The sequence below is a fragment of the Hypanus sabinus genome, chromosome 1 (assembly GCF_030144855.1).
Source record: "Hypanus sabinus isolate sHypSab1 chromosome 1, sHypSab1.hap1, whole genome shotgun sequence".
In the NCBI taxonomy this organism is placed as follows: Eukaryota; Metazoa; Chordata; class Chondrichthyes; order Myliobatiformes; family Dasyatidae; genus Hypanus; species Hypanus sabinus.
In genome coordinates, this window is record NC_082706.1 from 156,353,427 (window position 1) to 156,379,124 (window position 25,698).

The following is a 25,698-nucleotide window of genomic DNA, read 5'->3' on the forward strand; positions in this document are numbered from 1 at the left end:
AAATATCTGGTGGCTCTTGGGTTGTATTCTCAGAATTCAGGAGATGGGGTGGGGGGGGGAATCTCATAGAAACATTCTGAATGTCATAAGGCCTGAACAGATTAGATATGGCAAAGTTATTTCCCATGGTAGGAGATTCTAGGACAAGAGGACACAACTTCAGGATTGAAAGATGTCCATTTAGAACTGAGATGCGGGAAAATTACTTTAGTCAGAGGATAGTAAATCTGTTGAACTTGTTGCAATGAGCGGCTGTGGAGGCCAAGTCATTGGGTGTATATAAGACAGAGATAGATAGGTTCTTGATTAGCCAGGGCATGAAAGGGTATGGGTTGAAAGTAGGTGAGTGGGGATGACTGGAAGAATTATATCAACCCATTATTGAATGGTGGAGCAGACTCGATGGTCCTATATCTTATGCTCTTATACAAGTGAGTCTTATGTTGGTGGTGAGCAAACTATTAGAGAGGAGACTTAGAGACAGGATTTACAAACATCTGGAGAAGCATAGGGTAATTAGGAAGAGTCAGCATGGCTTTGTAAAGAGAAAGCTGTGCTTCATGAACCTGATCAGGGAGAAATGGCTGCACAGATTCGGAAGGTAGAGAATGGTAGTTGATGCAGCGTATTCTGTCTGGAGGTCAATAACTTATGGTGTTCCACAGGAATCTGTTATGGGACCCCTGCTCTTTGTGATTTTAATAAATTATTTAAATGAGGAAGTAGAAGGGTGGGACAATGAGTTTGTAGATAACACAAAGGTTGGTATTGTGGGCAGTGTAGAGTTTTCATAGTTTACAATGGGACATTGATACAATGCAGAGCTGGGCTGTGAAGTGGAAGATAAAGTTCAATCTGGATAAATGTGAAGTGATGCACTTCAGAAGGTCAAACTTGAAGGCAGAATACAGGGTTAATGGCAGGATTCCAGACAGTGTGGAGGAACAGAGGCATCTTTGGTCCATGTCCAGAGATTTCTCAAAGATGTCACACAAGTTGATTGCGTATTTAACAACTTGTATGGTGTATTGGCCTTCATTTGTCAGGGAATTGAGCTTGAGAGCTGTGAGGCAAATTTGCAGCTCTATAACACACTGGTTAGACCACACTTAGAGTACTCTATTCATTTCTGGTCACATCATTGTAGGAAGGACATAGAAGCTTCAGAGAGTGTGTATAGGAGATTTACCTAGATGCATTCTAGATTGAAGAACATGTCTTGTGAGAATAGGTTTTTCTCTTCAATGGAAGAAGGATGAGAGATGACTTAATTGAAATGCATAACTTCAAAGTGATTGAAGGAAAATATGAGGGGGATGTCAGAGGTACTTTTTTTGTGCACAGTGGTGGGTGCATGTAATGCACTGCCAATGTGGTGCTTGAGGCAAATATGATAGGAACATTTGAGAGACTCTCAGATAGGCACCTGAATAAAAAAAAATGGAAGGCTATATGTGAATTGAAAGGTAAGATTGCTTGTGGAGTAGGTTAAATGATGGCACAGTATCATGGGCTGAAGAGCATGTACTATTGTGCAACGCTCTGTGTTCCATATTCTATGTAATATGACACATGCTATTTCCCATCCAAGATGGTCTGATTTGTCAGCATTTAAGCCTTCTAAACCTTTGCAATCCTTGTACCTATCCAATATCTAAGCATTGTTATTGTACTGTCGCAGCCACTTCCACAACTACCACCCAAGGAGTTTTTAAAAAAAGCCTCTTCACCAGCCTGTCTACTTTGAATGAACCATATATTTGTGCTCCAAGATCTCTACTACACTTCCCAGGGCCCTACCATACACCATGCAGGCCCTATCTGGATCTGATTTTCCAAAATGCAATACTTCACACTTAACCAAATTAAATTACATTTGTCATTCCATGGCCTACTTACTGATCAAGATGTCTCTGTAGTTTTTGATAGCCATCTTCAATGTCTACTATGCTGTCTATTTGACTACTAGGTAATTATGGAGAAATATTCAAGGATACAAATGTGAATGCTCATCCTTAACAATACAACTGCAAAACCAGTCTGTGGAGGTTTTGGCCTGCTGGATATGTATTAAAGAATAGCTGAAGGAAGGGTGAAATAAATTCTAATAAAACAGAGTCCTAGTGAAGACAATCTATGCTGACCATTCAATAGGAATTGCAGAGATATGTACAGGGAACAAAACTGTTGGATTGTGTGGTGATTACAAGGTGACATTGAAGCAGGCAGCTGATGAAAAACGAAAAACATTGCCTGCTTCACAGGATTTGTATGCAGACTTGGCAAGATCCAGTGTTTTCACCATCTATATCACATGCATGTGTTCAACAATGTTTTGGATAAGGAATAGCTGGAATATTTGATAATCAAATCTCTTTTACTCCTACTTAAAATAACTTTATGGTGTGCAGTTAGCACCATAGGTCTTTCAATGGATAATACAAGGACTAGATTATTGTTAATGCAATGAAGACATGCAGTAAAAACCACAAGTGCTGAAGAAGTAGTTTTACTATTAGAACTGTTCAGACAGCTGCACAGGAAGCAAGAATACATTTCTGCTGGAAAGGGGCATCACAAATAGCACAGCTAAGAGAACTGCTGCTTCACAACTCCTGCAACCTGAGCTCAATCCTGATTTCTGGTTCTTTCTGTGTGACATTATCACATTCTCCTTGGGAATGCATGGGTTTTCCCTGAGTGTTCGGACTTCCCCTCATATCTCAAAGACGTTCATGTTGGTGATTTAATTGGCCGTAGAAAATTTCCTTTATGATGTGTGTGGGTGAGTGTTAGAATCTGACGATACTTGATGGGAAGCTGTGGAGAAAAATTTGAGATTAATACTATAAGATATTTGAGCAGAGTTATTAGGCTAAAGGGCACGTTTCAATGTTCAAGAACTTTATGACTCTAAGTAGTTTATCCTTGCCTAAAAATAGATGCATGTGGATTGCAAGTAAAGAAATTACAACTGAAATGCAAGGAATCCTGAAAACGCATCTAAACTCAGGTCTTTAGCATATTCAGATTCTGCAGAAATATTATCTTTACAGCAATTACTGAAGAAATAAGAAATATATAAATGATGCAATGAATAGTACACAGACTAGGACGAGCAAGAAATTTCTGGGAACTTAGATTTAATTAGTTCACAATGATGCAACATGTACATTTAAACATGTTTATGATGCGTTAGGTTATAGAGTAAGAGCTGAAATTGCCTTCTGCACGTTCAGAGAAAATGCATGGAATTTTTTTCAGGTTTAATATCATGAAATCTGTTGATCTGTGGCAGCAGTACATTGCGATATATAAAACTCTATAAATTACAATAAATATATTAAAAATTAAATTGAATAGTGCAGATAGAGAGCAAAATAGTGAGGTACTGTTCATGGGTTGGTTCATTGTCCATTCAGAAATTTGATTGTGGAGCGTGAGAAACTGTTCTTAAAATGTTGAGTGTGTGTCTTCAGGCTCCTGTTCCTCCTCCCTGATAGTATCAATGATAAGATGGCATGTCCTGATTGATAGGGCCCTTGATGATGGATGCAGCCTTTTCAAGGCATCTTCGATGCTGGGAAGGCTAGCGCCTATGATGAAGCTGGCTCAGTTAGCAAACCTCTGCAGGTTTGACCAATTCTGTAAATTGGCCCCTCCACACCAGATGGTAATGTAACCAGTTAGAATGCTCTCCATGGTACATCTGAAGAAATTTGCTGGAGTCTTTGATGACATACCAAATCACCTCAAACTCCTAAAACTATAGAGCTGCTGTCATGCCTTCTTTGTAATTCTGTCCATATGTTGGACCCAGGATAGATCTGAAGAGATGTTGACAGCCTGGATAACTATCAGGAGAGGGAAAAGAAATAGGTAGGCAGTACCCTGTGGCCATTTCCCCCAATAAGAAGTATCTCACTTTGGATACAACCTACCAGATCAAATTCCTAGAAAGGGATGTCATTATGTAGGATCAGAAGGTGTAGTATCCTTGTAGATGCTTGTAGGCAGAGTTAAGAAACTGCAATAGTAAAAAGATCCCGATGGGAGTTACATACAGGCCTCCAAATAGTAGTCAAGATGAGAGATACAAATTACAACAGGAGATAGAAAAGACATGTGAAAAGGACAATGTTACAATAGTGAGGGGAATTTCAACATGCAGGTAGATTATGAAAGTCAGGTTGATGCTCGATCTCAAGAGAGGGAACTTGTAGAGTGCATATCAGATGACTTTGTAGAGCAGCTTGTGGTTGAACCATTATGAGAAAGGCAATTCTGGATTGGGTGTTGTGTAATGAACCAGATTTGATTAGGGAGCTTAAGGTAAAGGAACCCTTGGGAGACAATGATCACATTATGGTAGAACTCACCCTCCAGATTGAGAGGGAGAAGATAAAGTCAGATGTATCAGTATTACAGTAGAGTAAAAGGAACTGGAGGGAGTTGAGAGAGGAGTTGGTCACAGTTGATTGGAAGGGGACACCAGCAAGGATGAAGGCAGAGCAGCAATGGCTAACATTTCTAGGGGCAATTCAGAAGGTCCGAGATAAATACATCTGAAAGATGAAGAAGTATTCTAAAGGCAGGGTAAGACAACTGTGGCTGACAGTGCAAGTCAAAGGCAGCATAAAAGCAAAAGGGATGGGGCAAATAAAATTTGAAAAAATAGTGGGAAGTTAAAGGAAGCTTTTAAAACCCAACAGAAAGCAACTAAAAAGCCATAAGGAGAGAAAAATTGTAATATGAAGGTAAGTGAACCAATAATATGAAAGAGGATATCAAATGTTTTTTCAAATGTATAAAGCTTAAAAGAGAGGCAAGAGTGGATATCAGACTACTGGAAAATGATGCTGGAGAGGCAGCAGTGGGGACAGAGAAATGATGGATGAGCTTAATACACATTTTGCATCAATCTCCACTGTGGAAGACAATTAGCAGTATGCCATAAATTGGAGAGTGTCAGGGTGCAGAAGTGAGTGTTGTTACTGTTACTAAGGAGCAGGTGCTTGGAGAGCTGAAAGGTCTGAAAGGGTTGACAAAGGAGAATTGATTGATGTTGTTTACTTGGAATTTCAGAAGGCTTTTGACAAGGTACTACACATGAGGCTGCGTAACAAGCTATGAGCCCATGGTATTACAGGAAACACTCTAGCATGGATAGTGCAGTGACGGATTGTCTGGAGGCAAAGGATAGGAAGAAAGGGAATGTTTTCTGGCTGGCTGCCGGTGACTAGTGGTGTTCCACAAGGGTCTGTGTTGGGATTAGTTCTTTATGTTATATGTCAATGATTTGATGGCTTTGTTACAAAGCTTACAGTCAGTATGAAGATAGGTGGAGAGGCAGGCTGTTATGAGGAAGTTGAGAGGCTACAGAAGGACTTGGACAGATTAGGAGAATGGGCAAAGAAATGGCAGATGGAATACAGTATCAGGAAGTGTATGGTCATGCACTTTGGTAGTAGAAGTGAAAAGGCTGACTTTTTTTTAAAAGAAGAAAAAATACAAAATATTGAGTTGGAAGGGACTTGGGAATCCTTGCGTATGATTCCCTAAAAGGTAATGTATATGTTGAGTCTGTGGTGAGGAAGGCAAATGCAATGTTAGCATTCATTTCAGGAGGACTAGAATATAAAAGAAAGGATGTATGTTGAGACTTTATAAAGCACTGGTGAAACTTCACTTGGAGTATTGCAAACAATTTTGGGCCCCTTATCTTAGAAAGGGAGTGCTGAATCTGGAGACAGTTCAGAGGAGGTTCACGAAAATGATTCCAGAATTGAAAGGCTTGTCATATGAAGAGCATTTGATGATTCTGGGCCTGTATTCACTAGAATTCAGAAGAATGAGGGGTAACCTTATTGAAACCTATTGAATGGTTAAAGATAGAGTCTATGTGAAGAGGATGTTTCCTATGGTGGGAGGGTCTAACCAGATGACATAGTCTCAGAATAGAGGGGAATCCTTTTAGAATGGAGATGAGGAGGAATTACTTTAGCTAGGGAGTGGTAAAGCTGTGTAATTCTTTGCCACAGGCAGCTGTGGAGGCCAAGACTTTATGTACATTTAAGGCAGAGGTTCATAAATTCTTTATTGGTCAGAGCATGAAGGGATCCAGTGAAATAGCAGGAGAGTGGGGCTGAGAGGAAAATTGGATCAGCTGTGATGAAATGGCAGAGAAAACTCGATGGGCCAAATGGCTTGATTCCACTCCTATATCTTATGGATAAGACAACTGTGCCAGATGGATTACACTCCAGAGTTCTGAAAGAGGTAGGTGAAGAGAATGTGGTGGCATTAGTAATGATCTTTCAAGAATCACTAGAGTCCATTACTAAGGATGAGGATTCAAGGTACCTAGAGGCACATGGTAAAATAGGCCAATGTCTATGTGGTTTCCGGAAGGAGAAATTTTGGCTGACAAAGCTGTTGGAATTCTTTGAGGAAATGACAGGCAATATAGACGAGAGAGTGACTGTTGTTTACTTGAATTTTCTGAAGGCTTCTGATAAGGTATTGTACACGAGGCTGCTTAACAAGATGAGAGGCCGAGTTATTACAGGAAGGTACAGAAAATAGGCTGACAGGAAGCAAAGAGTGGGAATAAAGGGGGCCTTATCTGGTTGGCTGTCTAGTGGTTTTCTGCAGGGGTCTGTGTTGGGACCTCTTTTTTTCACGTTATATGTCAAAGATTTGTGCCAAGTTTACATCAGGCACAAAAATAGGTGGAGGGGCAGGTAGTGTTGAAGGAGCAGAGAGTCTGCAGAAGAACTTGAACAGATTGGGGGAATGGGCAAAGAAGTGCGGATGGAATATTTTGTAGGGAATTGTATAGTCATGCACTTTAGAAGAAGAAATAAAGGTGTGGACTATTTTCTAAATGGGTAGAAAATCCAAACACCAGAAGTGCAAAGGGAATTGTGAGTCCCTGTGAAGGATTCACTAAAGGCCAACTTGTTGGGTTGGTTGTAAGGAAGGCAAATGCAATGTTAGCATTCATTTTGAGAAGACTAGATTGTAAGCATAAGGATGTAACGCTGGGCCTTTATAAGGCATTGGCCAGAGCAGCCTTTGAGTATTCTGAACAACTCTGGGCTCCTTACCTAAGAAAAGATGTGCTGGCAGTGGAGAAGCCCCAGAAGAAGTTCACAAGAATGAACAGATATCTCTGGGTTGTACTTGCTTAGGCTTAGAAGAATCAGGGGGTATCTTATTGACACTGACCTAATATTGAAAGGTCTGAATAAAGTGGATGTGAGGAGGACATTACGTATAGTGGGTGAATCAAGGACCAGTGCACACACAGCCTCAGAGTAGAGGGATGTCCATTTAGATCAGAAAGGAGAAGAAATTTCTTTAGCCAGAGGGTAGTGAATCTGTGGAAATCATTGCCACAGATGCCTGTGGAAGCCAAGTCATATATTTGATAGTTTATTGATTATTCAGGTCCCGAATAGTCTATGGGGAGAAGACAGGAGAATAGGAGTGAGAGGGATAATAAATCAGCTATGATGGATGGTGGAACAGTCTAAGTGACCTAATTCTACTCTTATATCTTATGGTATAACTTGAAACTGCTCACCCTTTACACTGCTGATCCCTCTAAACATTGGTGTGTGTTTCCTCGACTTCTCCCTCCTGAATTCCACAATCAGTTCCTTGCTCTTATTTTCTTTGAGTGCAAAGTTGTTGTGACACCTCTCAACCCCCTGATCTGTCTCACGCTTGTACGCCTTTTCCTCTGAGAATTATCTAAATGTTGAAAGTAAAAGATGATATTCATTTCCTACAATAATAGAGATAGCTGAGAAACATAAAGCCATATTGCTCTAAATTGAGAGACCTTTACAAGAATGCGCAGATTCAGGCACATTGTCAGAATCAAATGAAGGCACAGGTCCCTACTTTAACAAATGATGTAATTGAAAAAAAATTGCAGCAAAAGGGGACATACAGCTGCATTACCAAGTGTATCTGATTGATAAACTTTTGAATTGCTTAAAAGCATGAAAACCATGGCCAGAAATTTTTATTATTGCCTGAATTTTGATAACGGTCCTGAAGAGTTAACAGATACAGATTCCCTTTGTCAAGAACGCAGAGTGAAGCCAGTGGAAATATCTTCACGTATTTGGAATTGGCCAACAAACCTTTCCTTATAGCTCATTTGTTATTGTGAGAAGGGTATTAGACATCCTTTCAGATTGCAGTCATTCCAAATGGTCATTGATAGAACATGTTTGAACCTGCACTATATCAGAGTATACAATCAAAGAATTGTAATCCAATTTCTCATGTTATAAGAAATCATCTGCAGTCTTCTCTAACCCTATGATCATCTACCATTTGTAGGATATCAGCACACCACCAGTTTTCCCTTCCTAATCGTTCTGAAATATAAATACTCCACTTACCTGGCAAGGTTTTGTGCTACAGAATAATATAGATGCAAATAAAGAAACCAAACATGTGCACAGTGCAGGCCAGGGTCTTGTTCTGCATTGATATTGTAGGATGATAGGTTCCCTTCAACTGTTCGATTGTCAAATCAACCAACACAACCCTAATCATTACAGTTTAGCAACGGTATGTCCACTTTGATCACTTCGCACTTAAACAGACTTTGACTTCTTTGTTCAAATTTGTCATGTACTGTATCTCCAGAATTGAAAGAAAAACAGGAGCCCAGTGATAACTCATGTTCTTCATTTTACTTTAGTGAGGTGAGCACTTATGAAATGGTGGTTTAAAGACATATGCCATTCACATACTTTTACATATAACTCATTATAAATTATTTAAGCAACAAAGAATGCTTAATAAAACAATATTTACAATATTACTCAAATATTATTGAAATATTAAATACACAATACAATTGTGCTCATTTTTTGTAAAGGTTGTGTCTAGTCTATGTTTAATTTATGTTTTTCTTGTTAATGCTGCTTATAAGATGCTGTGAGCCCTTGATACTGTTGCAATTAAGTTTTTCATTGCACTTGGTACACATGTACGTGTGCATATGACAATGAAATCAAATTTTACTTTGAACTTGACCATCTGCTGTAAAATTCTGAGGTTTAAGTTTTAAGGCCCTAACATTTAAGGCAAATATATTAATGTGAGTCAGTGAGCAATGTGCATGATTTTAAAGCTTGTCTTTAATTACTGAAGAGTGTCAGATATAATTCAAGTAACATTACAATGTGCAAGGGAAATATAGTGGGAAAGCAATGTATAAAATGTATTGGGTAACATTTATACACTGTTTGTCTTTGTTTAGCCATGAACATGTCAGCAGAAATATTGCTGTAAAGGATGAAAAGCTCAAACAGTCAGAAGGATACTTTGGTGGTGAGTTTCAGTTCATCCAGAAGGATACTAGTGAAGAACAATACATTGCGAGGACTTCAGCGCACAAGTCAAGAAAAGTAGCCATCCGGGAGTCTGCTGAACGCATTTCACTGAATAAGCAGGTGAATATATTTTTAAAAAATTCAATCCAGACTACAAACATTAGACAGTTGTTTAGAATCAAGGATTATTTGGCTCCACCCCATTGCTGTGGGTTTTCAAGACCAACAAATCCTGCAGCAGATGAAACAAAAGTTATCTGATAGGGCCTAAGGGCAGTTGGGAGGTGATTTGCTCCTGCGGTATTCAATGCTCTGATGCCATGTGTTCTGAATGTGTAGATATAAGACTCTGAACATCATCCAGAGCGTCTCTTCCCCTGAAGACTTTGGTGATTGCCAGATCTGCTTTATACTGAAAGTGGAAAGTGATGCCTCAGAAATATCACAGAGTGGGGATCGAGTGGGGAAGTCTGAAGTATGCATGAAATATCCCCGGTTTTGTCGTTGTGAAACCTTTGGCCCCTGGGCCTCACCTCAGCTACTGAGCAACACCCAACAGGAAGTGGCATTTGGACACTGGACCAGAGTGGAAAGTCCAGTAACTGAACATTAGTGGATGGGCCGTGTGAATGGCCAGATATATAGGAATGTTTAGAGTGAGAAAACACAATCTAGTGGAGAAATGAATTACCATGTTCATCTGGATGAAATTACTGCTTTCTGTTATTAATATTCTGTAACTTATACAGATGTGCCAATCAATACAAGGAGTATCCCAGCAGTTATAAATAAGGAAGCCATTTGTACATTTCTTGCTCCTGGCACTACCAACTCGATTTTAATTAGCAGAAAGCAGTTTTATGACTGTTATTTAATATCCTATAATCTAAGCCAACTCTTTTCTATCATTGAAAGAGTTAAAACTCTGAACTTGATACTCCAATCCTATTAAGAATGTCCTTCCTAACTTTATTTTGCATTTTTGAAACATTAAGATGCCCCTGTTGTTTTTCAGCACAATGAAATGGGAGAGTGTAGGAGCAGAGGGCACAGCTTCACAATCAATGAATATCCCTTTAAAGCAGAGCTGAGGAGGGATTTCTTCAGGCAGAGGGGTGATGAATCTATGGAATTCATTGCCACAGACAGCTGTGGTGGCCAAATGGTTAGGAATATTTAAAGCAGAAGATGATATGTTCTTGATTAGTAACAGTGTTAAAGGTTGTGAGGAAAAGGCAGAAGAATGGGGATAAGATGGAAAATAAATCAGCCATGATTGAATAGCAAAGCATACCTGATGGGACAAATAAGCTAATTCTTGCCGATGTTTTATGGTCTTATTATTTTATAGCTCTCCACATAATCCCTGTAGCCAACAATATTGTGGCCTAAGAAGTCCATTTGAGATTGAGATCTTGCTTGCAAAATGCCTTCAGTGCCATGTCATCTGTAAGTGGTAATTAGACCTCAGGTTATGTATCTTGTGCCCCTGTCTCTGAACTGCTCTGACACACATTTACCAGCTCTGGTTGTCAAAGGCCTTTTATAATGTATGCATTATAATTTATATTAATTTATAATTAATTTATTTCAGAATGCATTTAGCTGTTAGAAAATTCAGAGCATTAACTAATTAAAATATTAAGGAAAAAGCAATCAATTTAATTTCCTCCTCGCTCTCCCCTGATCTGTATGACTGATCTCTGTCCCTGAAGCAGAGCTGAGTTAATTGATGATCAAAAGGTCAGATGCGCTGGCATCTAACCTCCAGCACAATCATGACTATCATACTCTATTCTATAAGCATGTGCTAACATGTGAACAGGACTTTAGTGGTTCTCCTCCACACCATAGGTCAGAACTCTTCAATTTACAGTTTTTTGTACTTTGAGAATTACAGAGCAGAAATAACATGGAAATCAGCTGATTAATAGCTGATCAGGCAGGTTTCTGAAGAATGTTGTTTACCACTGATCGTATTGCAACCATCGTGATTGCAGATGAAATGTCAATGCAAGCTGAAATGTGGAGTTGGAAAAGATTAAAGGTAGGATGAAATCTTAGGATACAGAAATTGAAGTCAGTGTAACTTAGGATAGTAAGAAAGTGAAGTCAGTATGGATAAATTTTTAAAAGCAGAAAGGGGATTTGCTGTTTGGAAAATAACTGAGATTGGAGAGTTTTGGATGAATGGGTGATTATAGACTTGAAGGACAATAACAATTAAGTTAGTGACAAGATTCAGTCTGGAGGTGACACAGGCATCAGTATTTTCTTTCACAATAAGTATTAACCAGGGATGGAGGTGACTGAGAAATGTAAGCACTACTTTGGATGGATGTGGGTTTGTAAGCTCATGTTGAGATTCAGTTGGACACTGAGACCATGTATCTCTATCAACACACACAAAATAAAGGAGCAACTCAGTAGTCAGGCAGGATCTATGGAGGAAAATGTACAGACAATGTTTTGGATCGAGATTCTTCATTGGGACTTGAAAGGAAGAGGGCAGAAACCAAACCAAAAGGATACTGTCAATGGAGACGATCAGGAGTTGGCAGGTAATAGTGAATCCAGGTGAGATGGGGTAGGGTGGGAGGGAAAGGAATAATGTGAGAAGACTACTCTCCTGCCTTCTAGGTGTTCTCACCTAGAACCTCCACCCACCTGTCTCTCCCCACCCCCCCTCATCTGGAAGCTTCTCTCTATGATCTCCCGCCCTCAACCACTCTCCTAACCTCCCCTCCTTAACTGTTCCCTGCCAGATCCTGCACTTTCCCTTTCCACTACCTTTTTATTCTGGCTTCTGCCCTCTTCCTTTTCAATTCTGATGTAGAATTGCAGTCTGAGATATCATGTTTCTCCATAGATGCTGCCTGATCTGCTGAGATCCTCCAGCACTTTGTGTGCGCTAATTCAGATTTCTGGCATCTGCAGTCTTTCTTGTGTCCCCTTGCATCATCAGAAGGATCTTGAGTGAATATACAAGAAAGGGGTGGAATTAGGATCAATGTCATTATGATTCTGACACTGAATAGGCTGGCTTTGCACACAGTGAACATTGGTGTCATCCATGACCTTATGTCAAGTTGTGTGTTAAATAGCTTCTGTCAGTCTTCAAATTAATGATGTTGGTGGGGATTGCCAGCAGAGGGAATTATGTACACTAGATGATGAATATAGGGAAACACCAATAATGCTTCATGGTATAGGCACAAGAAATGAAACTATCTTATGAAATGTGCTGGATATTCATAAGTTTCATATAAGATAGAAATTAAACTATGTGTTGAAGCACATAGGAGCTAACAAAGGAACTGCAGGAAAAAAAAGTAGAACAGAATTGGCACTACAGGCATTTGGAGCCAAGAGTGAAGGCATTTTAACATGATTTGGAGGGTGAGCTGAATATTGTTGATGGGTCTGGAATAACACAACAGTTGTTCATTGACAAGAGGATTGCACAGAGCAATGGAGGATAAAGAGTATTGTGTAGCTTCAAATGGAAAACCTATCTGAAGGAAAATGTCCTCCAATGGAGACAACAGACTTGGAAATACACCACTCTTCATCAATCGTGGGATTCATCAATTTTATGAAATTGGCCTTTATCAATCATGGGATTGAGTTTAAGAGTTGAGAGGTAATGTTGCAGCCAAATAGGACCCTGGTCAGACCCCACTTGGAATATTGTGCTCATTACTGGTCGCCTCACTACTGGAAGGATGTGGAAAACACAGAAAGGGTGCAGAGGAGATTTGCAAGGATGTTGACTGGATTGGAGAGCATTCCTTATGAGAATAGGTTGAATGAACTCGGCCTTTTCTTCTTGGAGGGATGGAGGATGAGAGGTGACCTGATAGAGGTGTACAAGATGATGAGAGGCTTTGATCGTGTCGATAGTCAGGGGCTTTTTCCCAGGGCTGAAAAGGCTAGCACAAGAGAGCATAGTTTTAAGGTGCTTGCACGTAGGTACAGAGGAGGTGTCAGGGGTGAGTTTTTTACACAGAGTGCTGAGTGCGTGGAATAGGCTGCCGGCAGCGGAAACGAAAGGGTCTTTTAAGAGACTCCTGGACAGGTACATGGAGCTTGGAAGAATAGATGGCTATGGGTAACCCTAGGTAATTTCTCATGTCCAGCACAGCTTTGTGGGCCAAAGCACAATTGTGCTGTCGGTTTTCTATGTTTCAGTCCTCTTTTTAACTTTAAAAGCTCTATGGTTGATACAGACAGTTGTCCAGGTTTAAGCCTATGTTAAGGTAAAACATTTTCTATGTTGAACTAAGGTGGCATTCTAGGTATGACATGGGAAACGGGCATTGGTAATAAGGACAGACTCAACAATGGAAGTGAGGTCAAGCTCTAAAGCTTACCTTAGTGGAAATGGGGAAATGAGAGAAATTTTGTCCATTCTCATTAAGATCCTTATATGATTTCAAGAATTGGCCCTTTCTTGCTCATATACCGCATATAGAATGCTCAGGAGCTGGTGACAGGAAACATCTTATATCTTCTTCATGCAGCCTCTGTGATCCTGAATTCTGAGAATTAAATAAACGAGGATGGGAGACAAACACATTTTTCTGCCATGCTGCTAAATCAGTAAGGTTGAAGTAATATTCAAGTTTTTAGGGTTGTTAACACAGCTCTCCTACAATCAAACTTGCATCTAATTGGAACATGGAAAATTTGAAAAGATTTGACTAGATTTGGATAAGACCAGCACCAAGAACCTAATGCCTCTATTTCCATTGATGGACTTAACAATTTTTATTAGCAGTACAATAATTTGTATCCTTATTATCACATTGCAGGCAACTAGATCCTGTGTTCTTGTGCCAAAAAAACTTGAAAGAAGTTAGATCAAACATTGTATTAAGAGCTTCTAAAACAAGAGCCTGTGCAATAGTATATACATGTATTCTAAAACCTATTTCTTGGCCACTTCGCATGGAGTTGGTTAAAAATCCATGCATACTGTTTGCCCTGCATCGTGGCAACTTCTTGTAATCTGCAGACTGTAATTGTTTGCTGAGTGCTTTTGTTTAAAGAGATATTAAAGTAATGATTTTGCTGAATTGTGTACTCCAATGCAACTTTTGCTAATTTTCAGTTAATCTGTGAAAATAGATATTAAAATACTTAAGTATTAATGTTAATAATTCTGAAATATTTTGTGCTGGATATGGATCATGTTCTTTATCTTTCCTCAGATTCATGAGACTGAAGAATTTCACAAAAGACTGAAGGAAGACAGCCTGCTTCGCTTGCCTGAATTTATAATCAAGCCTAGATCCCATACAGTCTGGGAAAAGCAGAATGTGAAGCTACATTGCACAGTCTCAGGATGGCCTGATCCTCGAGTCACATGGTAAATATCTCCATTATGGCACAGTAGAATGTGCTTCAGTACTTATGTCAGTGCTGCACGATCCCCTAATTCCACGTGGTTGATATTACCCGAGTCTGAATGGAAAATGTGGGTTGAGTGCATTTTATTTCCACTTTTAGTGGAATGCTATATCTATATTCAGAGCCACCTTAATAACTATCTCCTGTAATGGGCACTGAGTGTACATGATCCTCTGTTGCAGTAGCCCAACCACTTCAAGGTTCGACATGTTGATGCTCTTCTGCGCACCACCATTGTTCGAGTTATTGTACCTTCCAGGCAGCTTGAACTAGACCAGCTGATCTCCTCTGACCTCTCTCATGGTGTTTTTAGTTACAGAACTGCTGCTCACCGGATGTTTCTTGTTTTTCATAACACTCTCCATAAACTCTAGAGACTGTTATGTGTGAAAATCCCAGGGGATCAGTAATTTATGAGATATTCAGACCACACTGTCTAGCACCAAAAATCATTCCATGGTCAAAGTCACTTAGATCACATTTCTTCCCCATTCTAATGTTTGGTTTGAACAACAACTGATCTCTTAACCATGTTTGCAGGTTTATTGAATTGTTGCAACATATTTGGCTGCTTACATTAATGAGCAGGAGTACAGCTGTACCTAATAAAGGGGCCACTGACTGTATATTTTATGATTGAGAAGGGAAAGTGAAAGGAAGTTCTTAATTGTAGGAATTGCCTAATCATTGATTTCAAAACTAATTGCACTTGATTCCTTAGATTTTGTTTGTTCTGTTTTTCTCTCTCTGCTTTTAGCCTTAACTACTCAACCTGAGGATATATTGCTTCCTAATATTATTAAATTTAGCAAGTACTGTACAAAACAATGACTGAACATATCCCTGTGGATCAATAATGAGTTCACTCTTAGTTCAGCTATGGTAGTAAATTAAGATATGAATTGAGGTTTAGACCATCTGATATCACAGAACAGAAGCAGCAGCCTTGGTTCCTGAGCTTAGTGTGAAGGCAGGGAAACTAAATTTGATAATGGATGTTTGTTGATAAATACTTTGTTATTGGTGGAAGTTATTCCCTTCGGGTGTATATTTGTAGTGGCTGTGTAACTTTAATTGTACTTAAAGCTTTGCCATGCTGTTGTGATGATTTGCTGTTAAAATTGTACCTTTTTTTAATCGTGGTTGTTTTATTACATGACAAAAACTCGGATGCTTCCTGGGGAACTTGGAACATAGAACACTGCAGCACAATACAAGCTCTTTGGGTCATGACTTGTGTTGATCTTTTAACCTACTCGAAGATCATTCTAATTCTTCCCTCCACATTTCTTTCATTCATCTGCCTATCTCAGAGTCTCTCAAATATCCATAATGTGCCTTCCTCTACCACCACCCCAGCAGCATGTTCCATGCACCCATCACTCAGTGTAAGGAAAAAAAAATCAACAAACAAACGCACAAACCTACCTCTGACATACCCCTACACTTTCCACCATCACCTTAAAATTAAGTGCTCTTTTGTTAACCACTTATGCCCTGAGAAAACGACACTGGCTGTCCATTCTATCAATGACTTTTATTATCTTATGCAGTTCTATCCAGTCACTTCTCATCTTCTTTTGCACTAAGGAAAGAAGCCCGAGCTCACAGAATCTTTTTTAACTTTCTCCATACAACAGTGCAGTACAATATTGAAAAATATCCTTATCTGATCTGCTTTTCTGAATTTAAAGCTTTCACATCCTTCCTATAATGAGGTGTCCCGAGCTGAACGCAATACTCCAAGTGTGATCTAACTAGAATTCTGAGAGTTGCAACATTACCTTGCTGCTTCCTCATCCAAATCATTTATAAAAATCACAAAAAGCAGGGATCCCATAACAGATTGCTGCAGAACACCACTGGTCACCGACATCCAGACAAAATATGCTCCACCTACTACCATCCTCTGCCTTCTATGGGTAAACCAATTCTGAATCCATCCAGCCAAGAGACCATGGATCCCTTGCCTCCTGACTGTCTGACTGAGCTTATCATGAGGAACCTTCTCAAATGCTTTACCTTCAACAGAGCCAGCCTAATCATCTCCTGAGGTGAACAGGAAGCTTAATTCACAAAGAGATTTTGGTTAATTGCTAACAAGAGAAATTCTGCATATGCTGCAAATCCAAACAACACACAAAAAATGCTGGAGGAACTTAGCAGGCCAGGGAGCATCCATGGAAAAAAGCACAGTTCACTTTACAGCCCAAAATGCCGCCTGTACTTTTTTTCCCTAGAAGCTGTCTGGAATGCTGTGTTCCTCCAGTATTTTGTGTGTGTTGTTCTGCTAGTTGCCAGCTGCTGCAAGTCTTCAACTCCTGAGCCCAAGGAACAGTGATCTTCTCAAAATTAAGAGAATTGGGAAAAAGAATTTAAAGAGCTTTCATTTCCATAATGCTCAGAACTTCATAACACCCCAAAGATCCTTGAAGCCAACAGAGTTCTTCTGACATGTAATTACTGTTGTAATATAGCCAATATACATGCAGACAGTTCCCACAAATAACAATGTGATCATCACCAGATAATCTTTTGCAGTGATGTTGACTGTGGGATGAATATTAGCCAGAATACTGGAAATAAATTTGCTTCCCATCTTTAAAATAGTGCTGAGGGATCTTTTATTTCAAACTGGGAGGGCAGACAGGACAGTAGTTTCAACGCATTATCTAAGGGATAGTATCTCTAGCAGTGCAGCATTTCTTCAGTGTTGAATTGGGGCATCAGCCTAGATCAGGGGTGGGCAAACTTTTTGACTTGTGGGCCACAAAGGGCTCTAAAATTTGACAGGGGGACCAGACCAGGAGCAGATGGATGGAGTGTTTTGGTAATACACCTCATAAGAGAAAATAAAATATCATGGGATATGTAGAAAACATGTGCTTTAATTTCAATTGAAAATGAACAAATGCATTACAACAAAATATCTGTCTTTGAAGTCCCATGGTATTTAGCTATTTATTGAAATGACTTTTAAAACACTGAAAATTAAATGAATAAAATACAGCTTTTTTTAAGAGTAACAGTTATTATTTTAAAGCACTGAAAATTCTGTTATCCTTCAAGATACTATCATCATCACTCTCCTCCTGACTGTCTTTATTTCAAAAACGGTAGGAGATGCAGGTCTACTTGTCCTGCTCCTTCTTATTCAATTGTCCCCTGTGCCAAAACTCAACAATGACCAGCTCAAAGACAGAACAGTGACAGCGCGCCAGTATGCAGAGCACGTTATTTGATCTGGAGCGCATTTTTTATTTTGAGAACGTACGTGCACCTGCGCACTACTCATGTCCATCACTTAACAGAAATGACATGTAACATGTAAGGCTTATTGAAAAAATATTTTCAAATGCATTTTTTACATAACACAATGAAGAAACTTATTTTTAATTTCAGTGGGAGCAGTGTTGTTGGTCTCCCTTTTTAGCCAGCACATCAAAGTCTGGATTTAGTTTTGTTGTGGCGATTCTCAGGATGGATCTGAGGTGTTGGTCAGTTAACTTGGATCTGTGGCTGGCTTTGTTGATGTTCATGACGATGAACGCCTGTTCACACAAATAGGTCGAGCCGAACAAAGAGTAAAGCGCAAATGTGGAGTAATACGCTGCACCTCAACAAAGGTCAATGTATATAGAGTGCGTCATCTATTGGGAAAACGCCAGAATTGCAGGGAAAAAATGTTAACAAGGTTTATTAATATAATTTCATCAAGTTCTGCGGGCCGGATTAAAAAGCTTAACGGGCCGCATATGGCCCGCGGGCCGTAGTTTGCCCATGCCTGGCCTAGATTCTAGTGGTCAAGCCACTGGAGTAGGACTTGTACCCGCCTCCTCCTGATTCAGAGATAGAAGTACCATTTACTGAGCTATGTCAGGGAACAAGAATGAAATGTATTTCTTCATGCAATGTTGTAGTATCATCTTGAAAAACATCCTTATGTGATCTGGGGCTTTTTGGGGAATTTCACTGATGTATCATTTCCTTTTGTATTTAAGAGATATGAATATGCAAAATATTTATTATACATATCAGCACCTCAGGTGTACGCCACCATTCAATAAAATCACAGCTGACCTGGCTGTAACATTAATTTTACTTTCCAATCTACCCCAATATATTTGTATCCCTGTGCTCATCAAGAATCCATTTGCCTCTGCTTTAAAAATATTCAAAGCCTCTAGTTTCTCTGCCATTTGAAGAAAAGTTTCAAAGCTTTGACATACTGAAAGAAAAAGAATCGCTTTATCTTTGCCTTAAATTAGCAACTGTTTATTTTTAAATAGTGATCTGTCTCTTTTCCTAGATTCTTCCACAAGAGCAAACACTCTCCCTGTCAAGCAGCCCCAGGATTTTACATTTCCAATAAATCTTCACTAGTCCACTGAACTTAACTTGTCCAATCTTTCATCATGAAACAACCTGCTCATTCCAGGTATTAGTCAAGTAGACCTTCTCCAAATCACTTCAAATGCATTTACATCTTTCCAAAAATAAGGTGATCAATATTAAATATAATATTCTAGACTGTGGTGTCAACTGTGTCTTATGTAACTAAAGCATAATCTCTTCAAATTTGCATTCATTTCCTCTCATAGTATATGGTAATATTTTGTTAGCTTTCCTAATTACTCACTATACCTGCTAACTAGCCTTTTGAAAATCATGCACTTGGTCATCATTATTCCCTGAATTTAGAGCATTGTAGTCTCTCACTACTTAAATAAATGGTTCCTTTAGGGTCATGTAAAGGGTGGAAGCATATGCATAATTCACAACTATCGACATTGAGTTGGGGCTCACTTTAAGAGAATGGTCTGACATGATGATATATTGACACAAGAACTTTTTTAACCTTGGTTTATGTTCTATGTTTGGTTGACAATAAAGTGATTTGTTACAATTTCCCTTAAACTTAAAATGCCTCTGCTACTTTATTTGCGAAAACTTGCACCTTTTTATTTTTCCTGGGAAAATGGACATTTCCCATTTTCCCCACAGTATGCACCATTTAAAGACAAAAAGATTAGTTATATTTGTCACATGTACATCAAAACATACAGAGAAATGCATTATTTTGCATCGAATCAGCAAGGATTGTGCTGAGCAGCTTGTACATGTTGCAATGCTTCTGGCGCCAACATAACACATCCACAACTCACTAACCCTAACTGTACATCTTTGGAATGTGGGAGGAAACCAGAGCAACAGGAGGAAACCCACGCAATCATAGGGAGAATGTGCACAGTGGTGGGAATCAAACCTTGTGGAATCGAAAAATATTGTGGTATGCTTCTCATTACTTCTCTCAATCAAAGAAATTCTTTGATTGCCAAGAGATTCTTTGTCAACCAGAAACTTGTCAGTTTTCTGTTAGCCACATAATTTTCTGTCCATGTCTTCTATTAACTTGAGCTTTTATTTTCCACAGTAAACTTTAATGCAATGCCTTAGCAAATGCTTCCTGGAAATCTACAGTAAATGTAGTATACTCTGTTATCCAATATGTTTGTAACTTCTTTAAACAACTCCAATAAATTGGGCAAATATAATTTACTTTTCACAAAACTCTTATTTTGCCAAATTACCTTGACATTTTCTGTGTTATCTTCAAAAATGTCTTTAATAATGGCCTTCAACATTTTTCTCAGATTGATATTAAGATAATTGACCTGCAGATACCTGCTTTCTATTTATAGATTACAGTTTAAGCATTGCATTTTGTGTTTGTGAATGGGAAAAATTGCTAAGTAGCAGCAAAGATTAAATATTAACATTGTTTTTTATTTTTACCACTCAGGTACAAAAACAATGTACCCATTAATATCTACACCGACCCTGGGAAGTACGTCGTTGATAGTAAATATGGCATTCATTCCTTGGAAATTAACAAGTGAGTCTTTTTCGTTCTTCCATCCGAGCTCAATTTGTTTGAGTTAGAAGAAGAAATAATGTACTCAAGGAATCAGAACTACAACTACAATGTGACTCAGACATTAATGAAGGTGGAAATGAATTCTTTCACTGATGCTTCAGTTGTGGGATCTGTTACTTGCTTGTGTAGCACTTGTGTAAATGATTTCTCGATATAACATATTGTTTGACTAGGTGGTGTGGTAGCTCTTCTCACTACTTTGCCAAGATAGTTCTCCTTTCTACTTCTGTCAGTTGCATATACCAAGTAAAAGTACACAAGAATATCCCATAGCAGTACTTCAAACCACAGATGTCATCAATATTACACACCTTCTGATTTAAGATAATGCAGTTAGGGAAACTAGGCAACTGTGAGTGATCTCCTCGGTCAACAGGTGTAAAGAATTAGACTAAAGATTGAATTAACAGGAGAAGGACTGTAAAGGAAGATGATTAAAAGATTGTGAATTTGAAATTGATTAAAAAATGGAATAAATTATATTAAATGATAAGAGGGAAATGAACAAATATTTAAAAAATCACATTTTAAAACTAAAATTAAAATAGCAACTTTACAGTGTAATTGAAGATTGTCACTAATTTTATAATATTTACTAATTATATTTCTGTAGCATGTTTAATAAATCATACATATACAGTAAGTCATGACTTGGGATATATCAGCAGTGAAGCAGAAACAGAAATGTTACTTTCACAACTGCGATATAAATATCTTTTAGACCGGGGGTCTCAACTTGGGGTCCACAGACTCCTTGAGTAATGGTAGGGGTCCATGACATCTGTGTATTTGTGTTAGTTGTTCATATAACCCTCACACAGAAGTTATTGACTTTCCATATAAATAATGGTTTGTTTCAATACCTTTGCCATTATTTTGCTATCATTCCACTGCAAAACTGGTAAGTTTTATAAATAATGCAAATATTAAGAATTTGCATCAAGAAAGCAAATGAACAAAGCAAACAAGACTGAATACTGCACATAATACACATGAATACTGCCAAACGAGACAATGTTCTTCCAGACTAAGGTGCACAACACAATATATATAACTCAAGTTCAGAGTAAATTTATTACCAAACAACATACGTCATCATGTACCACCCTGAAATTTGTTTTCTTGTGAACATGCTCAGTAAATCCAAGAAACATAATCGAATCAGTGGAAAAAAACACCTAATTGGAAAGACGACCAACCAGTGTGCAAAAGGCAATGAACTGTGCAAATACAAAAGAAAAATAAATAAATAATATCAAGAACCTGAGATGAAGAGTCTTTGAAAGTGAGTCCATAGTTTGTGGGAACTGTTCGGTGATGGGGTGAGTGAAGTTATCCCCTCTGGCTCAAGAACCTGATGGATGAGGGGTACCAACTGTTCCTGAACCTGGTGGTGTGGGTCCTGAGGCTCTTATACCGCCTTCCCGATGGCATTAGTGAGAAGAGAGCATGGCCTGGGTGATGGGGGTTCTTGTTGATGGATGCCACTTTCCTGTGATAGCACCCTGTGTAGATGTGCCCAGTGGTGGGGAGAGTTTTACCTGTGATGGACTCGGACATATCTACTATTTTTTGTAGGATTTTCCATTCAAGGCATTGGTGTTTTCATACCAGACTGTGATGCAACCAGTCAATATACTATTCAGTACACATCTATAAAAGTTTGGCAAAGTTTTAGATGTCAAACCGAATCTTCAGAAACTACTCGGGAAGGACAGGCACTGCCATACTTTATTCATAATTGCACTTATGTGCTGGGCCCAGGATAGATCCTCCAAAATAATAACTCAGAGGAGTTTAAATTCGCTAACCCTCTTCACCTCTGATACGTCATTGAGAAATGGCTCATGGACCTTTGGTCTTCTCCTCCTCCTGAGGTCAATGATTATCTCCCTGGTCTTGCTGACATTGAGTGAGAGGTTGTTGCTGTGGGACCACTCAGCCAGATTTTCAGTCTCTCTCCTGTATGCTGATTCAAGACGACCTTTCATCTGGCCAATGACAGTGGTGTCATTAGCAAACTTCGATATGGCATTAGAGCAGTATTTAACTTCACAGTCTTAAGTATAAAGCAAGTAGAGCAGGGTGCTAAGCACACAGCCCTGTGGTGCACCTGTGCTTATGGAGATTGTGGAAAGGATGTTGTTACCAATCTGACGTGACTGGCAAGTGAGGAAATCAAAGGTCCAGTTATTCAAGGAGGTATTGAGGCTGAGGCCTTGTAACTTATTGATTAGTTCTGAGTGGATGATGGTTTTGAATGCTGAGCTGTAGTTGATAAAGAGCATCCTGATGTATGCATCTTTGCAGTCCAGATGTTTAAGTGCTGAGTGAAGAGTCAATGAAATGGTATCTGCTTTGGACCTGTTGTGCCAGTAGGCAAACTGAAGTGGATCCATCCCATTTTTCAGAAAGGAGTTGGATATGCTTCATCACCAACCTCTCAAAGCACATATCAGTGGAAATAAGTGCCTATGGACAATGGCCGTTGAGGCAGGTTGCCACGTTCTTCTTTGGCACTGACACTTAAGCCTGCTTGAAGCAGGTGGGTATCTCAGACTGTTGAAGTGAGATAAATACTTCTTCTGTGGGAAAGTGAGACCCCGCTGATCCACTCAGCAATCTTCGCAATCCCTTGCCGGAACTTGCAGTCAGATGCCTTGTAGTTCCTCTACCTAATTGCTGTCTCATGAATTTTTCAGACTAAACTCAAAGAGAACTTAATTCAGCTTTAGTTTAGTCATCTAAGGAACTCTGGCTTATTACAAATATAGCTTAGAAAATTATAACTATGCATTGAAATCAGTAAATACAACAATAACTCATTAACTGATTATTTTAACTGAAGTTTTATTTCCTTTTGACTAAAGCAGAAATTCGGCTAAACTCATTAAGGCATTGTATTTTTATGTTTGTAAAGATAACTAAGATTTTTTTGTTTTTTGTCTTTATACTATGTTAATAATTGTTATTGAGACTTGAAATAAATAAATATTTGGACAAATAAAAAAAATAGAAGGGGACATTGGGCTGAGCAGAGCATTTCATTTTTAAGTGAGTTACAATAGAAAAAGAGGGTAAATTTTAAAAATAATGAAATTTAAGAAGAGTTACTCTCAATGTTTTAATAGAAATAACACAAGTCTTCAGCATATTTCAGTGTCCAATATTCAGCCATTTAATTTATATAGCCAATGGTATACCTTCAACTCCCATGTTTCTAATTAAATTTGCTGGATAATCATGTCCCAAATATATATTTTTTAACAAGTAACAAGTGAGTACATTAGTGTTTCCATAATTCTTAAATTGGTACCAAACATAATGCCAACTGCTATTTGGAAAGAAGATAGTTAACTCTGTAAGCAGCAGCATTTACATATTGGGCCAGATCTTGTTGGCATGGACCCCTAGTCCAAAACTATCACCTGTCATCAATACTTGTCTAATCTTGATGCAGAAGACCAATCTTGTTGGCCTCTAAGTGTACTGGACTCCCACAGTGTGGCCTAGCGGTATCAGAGACTCCAGGTGCACCTCTGAAATCCCACTTTAAACCGCCTTGAAATCTTTGACAATGGACAAACCTTCAATTGAAATAAATATCTAATGGTAAAAAATAAATAAATAAATGTGAACAACAATACCTAAAAATCCTCCCGTAATTAAAAGCTAATCATCTTAAAAAGCATTCCATCATGTTTCGTATCTAAAGCCTATTAAAATCAGTGGAGCCATGGATCTTTGATACCATGACGATCATCAATGCTGTAGGTCTAATTTGAAACAGAATCCAAGAAGTGATTTATTCCATTGCAAATGCAGTGCAATCTCATAGAATGAGACTTTGCCATTGTATTCCACATAGAGTCCTGGAATGGAGTGAACTGATAAATTCTGTGTATGCTTAAAAAAAATCTGAGTCAATACAAGAGGAATGTTTAACTCAATTGTTGTTTCAAACATCAATACTATGAATACTACAACTTCAAGGAAAATGGAAGCCCTACCATGTTCAGTTCTTATTGTAAATTGGTGTTGTCAGAATTTGAATTCTTGTTATATTATTAATTACAATTTGGAATGTTATTCTTTAACTCATTATTAATGTGATTTTGAACTGTCATCAATTACTGACATGAAACTTTGGGGGCAAAGAAAGCAAATGGCCGAATGACCTCAATTCCATCTCATGCATAACAACTATATGCAAAGGTGTATATGTAGTACATTGAATGGTGGAACAAATTTTAATAAGAACAAATGCAGCATGTTAAGATTTTTTTTAATGAATCCCTCATTAAATGAATATATTAGCAGATTCTCCAATATTTCGTGATTGCCTGCTGCTGGAAAATTGTACGATGCAACTGCCTCACAATTATCTCACAATTGTGAGACAGATTCTGAGTATTCCAGAATTATCATTTGAACTTGAAGGATTTCCAATACTAAAGTTCATGTATTTTGGTTGGGACACTTAATTAGAACTGCTAAGCTAGCACCATTCAGACATATGGCATACAACTCTATTATCACCAGTTTATAAATAGCTGAACACTGAATCAAGACTATCGAACTGTCCAGTTTGCCTAATCATATGTGCTCCTTTAGAAATGCTTGTTTAGCTATAAAATTATTGCATTGAAATATGTTCATAGATTTTCAGTTTTACTTTTTCTTTCTACAGTGCATTATTTTCAGATTTCATGTTTGAAATATGCTGTTTTATTGTGTTTATTCCACAACTGACTTGCATGTATAAATTTTGCTGTACCTTTGAAATGCAAGTACTGCCATGATGAGAGGACATCATGTTTGCAGAATAATCTTCTTTCATAATGTTAATTGAGGGGAAAAAAGTTTCTGGTTATGATACTAGGACAGCCCCTTTCTGTACTTCAAATAGTGCTTTAGATTCCTTTGATTGATGTGAAAAGACTTAAAAAGCCTAGGTTTAATGTTTCATCTGAAAGATGGCATCTC

General features: G+C 38.5%; 1 protein-coding gene across 2 annotated transcripts in view; it reads left to right on the forward strand.

Moving 5' to 3' along the window:
• myom1a (myomesin 1a (skelemin)) overlaps window positions 1–25,698 on the forward strand; it is a 180,343-nt gene that overhangs the window by 39,582 nt on the left and 115,063 nt on the right. For both annotated transcript variants that reach the window (XM_059979587.1, XM_059979582.1), the window contains exons 5-7: window positions 9,290–9,482; window positions 14,576–14,733; window positions 20,578–20,670. In XM_059979587.1, coding sequence (XP_059835570.1) covers window positions 9,290–9,482; window positions 14,576–14,733; window positions 20,578–20,670 — 444 coding nt within the window. The remainder of the gene's footprint in view (window positions 1–9,289; window positions 9,483–14,575; window positions 14,734–20,577; window positions 20,671–25,698) is intronic.